Source organism: Amphimedon queenslandica, unplaced genomic scaffold (genome assembly GCF_000090795.2).
Source record: "Amphimedon queenslandica unplaced genomic scaffold, v1.1 AMPQUscaffold_13366, whole genome shotgun sequence".
NCBI classification, from domain to species: Eukaryota; Metazoa; Porifera; class Demospongiae; order Haplosclerida; family Niphatidae; genus Amphimedon; species Amphimedon queenslandica.
Window position 1 is genome coordinate 176,813 of NW_003546398.1, and position 8,953 is coordinate 185,765.

General features: G+C 36.9%; 1 protein-coding gene and 1 long non-coding RNA gene across 7 annotated transcripts; one reads left to right on the plus strand and one right to left on the minus strand.

Annotated features, from left to right (window-relative positions):
• Positions 1-1,373: 1,373 nt before the first annotated feature.
• LOC109582658 (uncharacterized) lies at positions 1,374-8,375 on the minus strand. The gene is made up of 3 exons (XR_002185187.1): positions 8,355-8,375; positions 7,615-7,616; positions 1,374-1,385 (listed from the first exon to the last, which is right to left on the minus strand). It is a non-coding gene; the product is annotated as an uncharacterized LOC109582658 (long non-coding RNA).
• LOC109582656 (glutaredoxin-3) lies at positions 5,079-8,416 on the plus strand. 6 transcript variants are annotated; one of them, XR_002185186.1, is made up of 6 exons: positions 5,079-5,221; positions 5,271-5,376; positions 5,426-5,500; positions 6,703-6,891; positions 6,944-7,108; positions 7,155-8,416. XR_002185186.1 is itself a non-coding variant. In XM_019997496.1 (4 exons), exons 1-4 carry the CDS (start codon positions 5,169-5,171, stop codon positions 6,956-6,958), a joined length of 252 nt encoding a protein of 83 aa, XP_019853055.1. In that variant the 5' UTR covers positions 5,079-5,168; the 3' UTR covers positions 6,959-8,416. The 6 variants fall into 6 exon arrangements, 4 of the variants coding, with proteins under 4 accessions (XP_019853055.1, XP_019853054.1, XP_019853052.1 ...); XR_002185185.1 differs by having other exon boundaries at positions 6,944-8,416; XM_019997496.1 differs by lacking the exon at positions 6,703-6,891 and having other exon boundaries at positions 5,268-5,376; positions 6,944-8,416.
• The last annotated feature ends 537 nt before the right edge of the window (positions 8,417-8,953 follow it).

An 8,953-nucleotide genomic window follows, 5' to 3' on the forward strand; every position in this document is an offset into this window, starting at 1 on the left:
TGGAAAAATCTCCCGTTTTGATGTATGCTTAACAGATGAAGCTACAGAGGAACCTCTAAATAACGGACACTTTGGGACAAGCAGTTTTGTCCTTTATTTAGAGGTGTCCTTCATGAGGAGGTTACTGCATATTAGCGCATTACTCAAATTCTCTGAACTTATTAATGTTTCATGATCATTTTTAAAATGTCTAGTGCATGCATGAACATGTTATAAGTTAGGGGATGTAAAGTATGAGTCAAGAATACTTTGTTTGGTGTTAAAGAATGTAGACAGGCAACTTGATCAATTAGGACACTTGTAATATTGGCTTCAGTGAAGCATGATTTACTTTCCAAAAAGATCTTGACTTCCTCTAGTGACTTATACAGTACCGCTCAGCTATAAGTTTTCGTTTACACGAGTAATCTCCAGCATTACCTGCGTTCCACACTGGTGCAATAACTACACGAGTGCACCACAACACGAGATAAGTACATGATGTAAATGATAAATACACGATACAGGTGCACCTTCACTAGTGCAGCTTGGATACATAGCCAAGCTGCACCCGTGTCGTGTACAGAATAAGTAAACTTATAGCTGAGCGGTACTGTAGCTTCTGCATAATTCTTTAGCTTAGGTGGAGGTGGTAGAATGTCAAAGTCTTCTATATCAGAAAGATCGTTACAAGTAGATGCTACCTCTTCATGAGAGAGACTTTCTAAAAACTCCTCATCCCACTTTTCATCATCAAATTGCACACAAATTGGTAGATCATTGTCTCCATTTAAATACTCATCAGCTGAGCAGCCATTTGTACCCACTGTCTGAGTAATGAGCTCATTGAAGTCACTGTCGAGACTCGCAAATGGGTCATCTTCATCTATTATGTGAACTTCTGACTCTGAATTAAGCATCCCAGCACTTTTGAAACACTTAGTTATTGTTTCTGGTTTCACTTCATTCCAGGCCTGGGATATCCATCTCACTGCTGTCAGTACATTAATTGATTGTGCTACTTCAGAGGCAGAAGTGCATGTATCAATTCTAGCAAGAACATAATGGAGGAGATGTCTACGGTAATGAACTTTGAAGTTCTTTATTATTCCTAGATCCAGTGGCTGTAGTTTTGAGGTTGTGTTTGGAGGCAGATAGATGATTTTAATATTACTATATTTAACTTCCGGTCATCAGGATGACAGCCAGCGTTGTCCATGAACAGTAATATAAATCTTCTCTTTCTGATCAAGGTTCCATTGAAAGCCATCAAAACTTCATCTAATAGCTTGCCTGTCATCCATGCTTTACTTTGACTAAAGTATCTCACTGGTAGCCTACTTCTGTCAACCCCACAAAAACATCTTGGTTTTTAGATTTCCAAATTACGATGGGATCTTCTTTACCTCCAGCTGCATTTACCATAAAGGCTACAGTGACTCTGTGCTTAGATTGCTTTCCACCCTTGCATTTACTTCCTTTCTGGCCAAACCCTTGCTCAGGTAGAGCTCTCCAAAAGCATCCAGTCTCATCTAAATTATATACATGTGTGTATATCTTCTTTCTTGTATCCTTCCAAAATTTCTGGCAATCTCTCCTTCCATGAATCTATAGTAACTCCACTGACGTCACCTGACTCTCCTGAAATAGCCACTCTCCGGATATTGTACCTCTTCTTCCACTTCTCTAACCATCCATGACTTCCTTTAAATTCTGGTTTTCCTAAACGCTCAACTATTTCTTTAGCTTTTTCGACAAGTTGTGGGACACAGGGGTAGATATTCTTTGAACAGGCAAGTAAATACCACTGGTAAAGAGCATCATTTATGTCTGAGTATTCTGATACACATGCCCTTTTGTATGTGCTACATGAGGACAGTCTTGAAGATCATATAATGTAATGATAGATTCCTTGTTTCTCAAAATCTCAGAAAACTAGAAAGAATTTTATTATTATTATTATTCAGTACTTTTATTATTATTATTACTATCATCTATCATTGCCACACAATAATGATAACACAAAAGGACCATAAGTGAGGGAGAAAACTGACAGAGAACTAACATAATGCAGAATTACTGAGCTCCTTATCATTAAACTGTAGATAACTGTGTCTTTCCACAGCCAAATTGTTCTCCGAGAGCACGTGCTGACATTGATTTGTTCTTTTCTGCCTCCTTAATAAGTTTAAACTTATTTTCCAAGGAGAGATGATGTCGTTTAGCTGTTGGACGAACAGCTGCAGAAGCCATGATGAAAATCCAAATTTCAAGCAATGATACATGAGTTTGATCACGTGACACGTTATGTGAAAGGAAAGCATTATGGCATCTCAGCCAGTAGCAAGTGGTACGGCAATAATAAACTCTTATATCAGAGGCTATCATGCTTATATGGAAGTCTGGACTCCTAAAATTGGTGAAGTTTTAGTGGTCAAACGTGAAGCAGAGAATCCACATCATAGGTATGCTGTTGCCATAATCAAAGACGGTGAAACTGTCGGCCATGTCCCATATAACTTTGCTCCTATAGTGTCACATTTCCTGAAGAGAGAGGTTAACAAAGCATTTGTAGAGGTCACTGGAGATCGAATCAACAGGGGAGGTGGTTATGGATTAGAAGTTCCATGTTCTTATAAATTTTATGGACCAGAGTCTTATATCACGAAGATAAAGGAAGTAGCGGCGTCACTTAAAGACAAAGGATTGCTTTAGCTATTTATATAGATCTTTTGATAATTGTCTAAAGATAGTTAAAAGTACATAGTTTTAGTTTTAGTCTAGTCTAGATATTAACCACACAAATTATATTAACCACACCCACTGTCCGTTTACGGAGGTCTCTTTATGTGTAATTTTTCTTGATGGTGCACGGATGACTGTCCGCTGTCCGGAATAGAGAGGGTCCGGTATACAGAGGTTTTATTTGTATTGCATGCATGGAAAATTCAATTGGTATACTTGGTACTGTCCGTTATAAGGTAGGTTCTGTTACAGGGACTGTCCGTTAACAGAGGTTCCACTGTATTTACAACTCCCTGAAACAAGCAGAGGAAAGAGCTAAATCAGCAGCTACAAAACTGGGTATGGCAGATATGACCTCATACGAAAAAGTAAATGGGACACTCCTCCAATACCAAGTAATATAATGCAATGCGAAGTTGAAGATGACGAGGAAGATGAAGATGAAGAAAAAGCAATAGAAGATGAAAATGAATTTGATACTGATTATGCAGGTACTGATATTAGTGACAACCTAGAAAGCTAAAGGAAAGCAATGTTATTGATAAAGAGCTATTTAAAAAAGGAACGACAAAGGTCAAAAAAATCTGTACTCCTTCAGTAGGTATTCCAACTTACGAAAACAAACCAATGACCCAAAAACAAAACTCAATATTTGTACAGGTTAATATACGGAATAGGAGTATTTTGATTCGTAAAAGCACAGCAGTTTGGCTGCACAATGATGGGGAGAGGGTTTCGAGTGACAGGATCATTCGTGTGCAATCTACACAACCAAATGAAATGGATAACCCATTAAAGCTTACATGTCACTCAACATGTAGTACTGAAGTACAGCAAAATACACCAATCTGTATTGACCATATAGTGGTAGATGACTTTTGTGTTTTCAAAACTGGTACTGCACCCAAAATAGGGAAGGCTCTACAATTTATCAAGTATGATATTAATGGCAAAAAGATTCAGTATAGTAGCAACTATGCAACAGTAGAAGACAATTATGGTTTATTGTGTACTTGGTATAATGACAAGGCAATGTGAAATGACAGAAACCACAGAATGCATTGAAAAGGATAAAATCGAAACAACAAAACAACTAGGTTTCACATCAACTCTCCTCTCTCTTCCTGACAAATTTACCATTACTTTAGAATGTTGTAATTTCATTACCTCTATTTGTACCTCTTCTGAGAACTCACTGCCACCTCTTTCACCTCCCACTACAGGTTTAGTCAGTTTACCAACTCCCTCTGCAAAAAAGGGCGATCCTATAGTTATTCCTGATGATGACCCTAAATGTAAGAGTTCACAAAATATATCGATTGAAATTGGTAAACTTTGTTTAATAGACAAAGATAAACACATCATTACAAATGGAAGACAACTCACCGACATACACATCTCAGCAGCACAAGCTCTCCTAAAAATTATGTTCCCTCACTTAAATGCCCTACAGAGCACTTGTTATCAGAGTAAGAAACAGCTGAAGATGACTGAAAATATGTTACAAGTCATAAATGTTGGTACGAATCACTGGGCTGTGTTTAGCACGTTCTACTCCACTGCATTCTCATAATTTAGATGAAGCGTTAAGCGTTGATTATTATGATTCGCTTTACTCTAAGTTACCTGAAGATGCAGAAACCAAGCTTTCATTTCTTCTGGGTCACAATTCTTACTTTAAAATTTCCCTGAACTGTATTCCTATATACATACATAAAGAAGCTGGCAATACAGACTGTGGTCTGTATGCTATTGCAGTGGCAACATCAATTGCTCATGGCGTAGATCCAGAGACACAGGTATACCGACAGGATGAAATGCAGCAGCACCTTCTTATTTGTTTTGAGAAAAAGCAAATGACAGTGTTTCCAGTGATGCGTACAAAACATATACGTAACACCAGTCCTTATACAACTATATTATATTACTGCCCAGTATGCAAGAATGCCGGAAGACAACGCCAGTACAAAAATCGTAGAATGTGAAAAGTGTGGAAACTGGTTTCATGAAGTGTGTACCACCATTTGATATAATAGAAACCTGGTACTGTAAGATATGTTTAAAGACATAACCTTCATATCATACCTAAATGACATATTAATGAGTATTAGATACTTTATTACCTTATATTGAAAAAATAATTGATAAAAATCCAAAAAAATTCATGAAAAATTCAATAATCCAAATGAAAATCCAATAATCCAAAAGAATAATTCAGTAATCCAAATGAAAATCCAATAATCCAAACTGAAGAATAATTCGATAATCCAATAGTCCAGAAAGTAATCAAAAAATCCGGATAAATCCGGTGGATTATTAAATTCCGCACACTTTCAGAGGTAGTTGGCTAGTTGCGGACCCCTCGCTAAAGGCTCGCTTGCTTATGCTTTACCTTTTAACACTGAGCTATCTTCTTTCTGTCGTTAGTTTCGTAGTTACTACAAATGGATTTGGAAAGTGAGGAGATGCTTAAGGAAGTATTAAAGGAGCAAAAAAGGTGAAGCTTTGTTGTTGATGATTTTTATTTATCCAATTTTTATCAGTAGGCTTCTTGTTCTACATTTTTGGACAACATGGTCTGAGCCTAGCCGACACATTAATGAAGCTCTTACTGATTTGTCTCAAACCTATTCACAACATCGTTTCATAAAGGTTGTGCTGTTTTCATTACTTTCTTGTTCTTGAGCATAACTGATTCCAGATAGAGGCAGAAGAGCAAAGTCAGGTATCCTTAAAGTACTCTGTGACAGCTGTTCCAACTGTTGTATTTGTCAAGGTACAGTCTGTGTGACAGATTATATTTTTTTTGAAGATTCATTGTTTCCCAAAATCAGGGTAGGGTCATGAGGGCGATGAGCATTGGAGGGGGTAGTTAATTATTATTCATTCCACCATGTACATGTATTTATAGTCAGTTTCAGTTGAGTTTGATTGATAAAGCATCCTTATACCGTAGGTTGGGATATATTCGTGGCTGCTTATTTTCGCAATTTTTTCCCGCACTCAGCAATTACCATGGTTACCAGATGCAATTTTAATTGAAAAATCTGCAATATTAATAGCAAAGGACTCTGTTGCAATGTTCTTGGGTTGTTGTTCTTCTTGCTGTTACTAATCCTTGGTCTCTTTGGAGCTCTTTCAACCAGAGCTACTCTCTTCACTCTGCCTCGCCATATCTTGGTCCATTCTTGGAACTCTCCACTAATTTATTGACTTGGGTGTGGTTAATTATCACCAGCAAGTGGAGCAGCAAGGATTTCCAGCAAAGAGCTCGAAGGTAGTGGTGCATACAAGAAGATAGCAGATGGAGAACTGGATGGCTCCCACTAAAGCTGCTAAAGAATAGATACTTAGCTGCTGAACACTAATTGTATAAACACTTGGTCTTATTGTCATAGCAACAATCAATTGGTTTCCATGGTATTTAATTGAACCTTTTTGTTAGTTTTTATTATTGCAAAAATAAGCAGCCGCGATTATATCCCGACCTACGGTATCTGTTTTGCTATCCATGCTAGAGAAGCTTGGTAATCTCTTCTTCTACATCTCTGGATTAATTTTTAGAATTTTTAGATAGTCTGGAAGGTTCTCAATAGGTTTTTCCAGTCTCAGACAAACGGAAGCTGCCATAATTTTGCATTGCGTATTCTGTTCATGAATATAATTTGTGTCTAATTGCGTTTGTCAACAATCATGTTTTATTAGTTAAAAATAATATAAAGTAAAAAGGAGCACTCCAGACTAAGAAATACATGTATTTTCATTTAAAAAAATTAATTTATGATGGATGAATATCATTATTGTAATACTGATATTTATTGAAAATACATGTTGTCTTAGCGCCTAAGGGGGTCTGTGGCAGACAAAGTGTGGCTTTCACTCCAGAAAAGAAGCCTTACTTTGTCTGCTATAAACGCCCTTAGGTGCTAATACTATTTCCAATCAGATTGCTAATTACTAGGTTTCCAAACTTATTAGATACCTCCCTGGAACACTTAGAAATTTAGCACTCAATCTGCACTCAGACAGTATACCTCCCCTATCATCATAAATATTAGAGTAAATGAAAGGGATTACAAACTTCCTTTCGCGTCTGGAAATGCTAGTTACCAATACCGTATTAATTAGTCGTATGTAAAATTGAAAATGGCTAGACAAGTAAAGTAGGTAGACATACAATTCATTAGTTTTTGGTGGCATGTTGTCTTATTTTGTACAGGTAACCCTTCATTAATGCAGACAGACACTCTTTCTACTTGCCCAAGTAGTCTGCTGTGGCAATCATGATGTTTGCAGTTGGAATTCATTGTTGATCAACACTGGCAATCACTAATCACCATAATGCATGTTTAAGACCAAAGACCATTTAGTTTTTAAGTTAAAGGTACAAAACTAACCTTTCGAACTTAACAGTACATTGATCATTACAGAATGACGGAATCATATTTTCAAATGTAACAAAGTGGATGACCTCCACCTATTGATGCTCTATTGAATGATTTAATTAGTTGTTATCATTTGTTAAACACTTTTAAGAAAAAGATACAAAACAAAATGTAGTTGCAAGTTGCAACCACTCCCAATCGAGAGCAAAAAAATTAGTGCAAGTAATGATGAATGCACCTGAAAAGTTGTCTGGGGATAAAGACATGTTTCCTCTGCTTTATTTCTCATAAATCTTGATGAATAATGACACTACTAACTATTGACAGCCTTTGACAGGTCACAAACAAGACGCTTGCTAAAAGTGAGCAGCCATTGCTAAGAATAGGGGTAACCTGCATCTGTTACCTAGCGATACACAAAGCCAATCTAAAAACACTGAAGTTTCCAATCCCTTTCATTTAGTCTATTATCTATGCTATCATCCCCTCCCTATTGGAACACAACTACTAAAGAGTGAGGCACTGGGCCCTTCACACCAAGTGGTATCATTAAGCTAAAGACTACATTTTGCGCAAATCATTCACAGAATACTTGGAACCTCTATAGTCTTTCCATAGACTTAGAAATGTGTATTTTACATGTCCTGCTAGTTTCAGACCTATTGAAGCAAATATAGCTATCAAAAAAGTGCCATTAAGTTAGTCATAATCAGGCAGCCTAAAATCCTTGATTTACAAGAGCTGTTCTTCTACATGTTTTTTGCCACATACAGATAGAACCAACTCTCCTCTTTGCTATTACTAAGAATGAGTTTCATTTGTGCTTCTGTTTAAAAAATACACCTCTACTTGCACGCCACCGTTCTGACTTTTTAGCCACAAAGCAAGTTTGATTTTTGTGAAAATCATTCACAGGGGTGCTGGGCCTTTGCCAAAGGGTCTGGTACTGTACTTACCTTTGCTTAATACATTGTGATTGTCCTTTGGTGCTTAGTCTTATTTTTATTCAGGCACTGATTATTAGGTGATATTTGGCTGTCAAAAGTTACTGGGCCCACGACTTCAAGTATTGCGCAGTGTATTAAGGGAGCGGGTGAACTTTTTAAATTATATTCATAGTTTTATTAATTAATAACTTATGCCACCCACGCAATGAAAAATTAAAATCAATTATTGCGTACAAGTAAACAGTTGAGAAAACGGTCTCTTGCGATCATGGACTCTTCTAAAGACTTCGGTGATGACTCAACCGGCTTTTTTCAAAGCCATCATTTCAGTGTTGATCCAACCGGCTTTTTTCAAAGCCATTCCAATTATACTGGAAGGAAGAGATCTTGTGCTGAAAGTGATCATAGTGATGAAACATACCAGGTACATATGCATGATAATTATTATTGTATCATTGAATTTTATTTAAATAATTATAATAGAGGATATGCGTGCTAAGTATATTCATTGCAAAATAAATGTATTCATTGCATACCGTAATAACTTTCAAGAAAAAAATTAGTTCGTTGGACGTCAACTTTCCATTGGCAACAATGGAGAAAAGATAGAAAAAGGCTTGGTACCAGGAAACTGCTTGTATTTCTTGATAGCAATCTTTCAGGTGACTACTAGACCCCGTTAGATCCTCAGAATGCTTTCTAAGCTTCCGAAAAAGGCTTCAAGAAGGTAGCAAGGCAAAAAATGTGTTTCTTCCCATTGAACTTTTAATAAACTTGACGTCCAACATGGCGGCCAATTTACTGTGTGGGTTGGATATACGGTACTTAAAAGCTATGAATATACTTAGCACGCTTATCCTCTATTAGGTAACACCATCAAAAAAGAGAAAAAGTACC

Excerpts from the sequence above, each read along its gene's own strand:
- LOC109582656 (XM_019997493.1), top strand. The coding sequence starts at position 5,169 with ATGGATTTGGAAAGTGAGGAGATGCTTAAGGAAGTATTAAAGGAGCAA. Across the intron at positions 5,222-5,267 it reads GTATTAAAGGAGCAAAAAAG|TAGGCTTCTTGTTCTACATT; the intron begins GTGAAGCTTTGT and ends AATTTTTATCAG. Across the intron at positions 5,501-5,558 it reads CAACTGTTGTATTTGTCAAG|GGTAGGGTCATGAGGGCGAT; the intron begins GTACAGTCTGTG and ends TCCCAAAATCAG.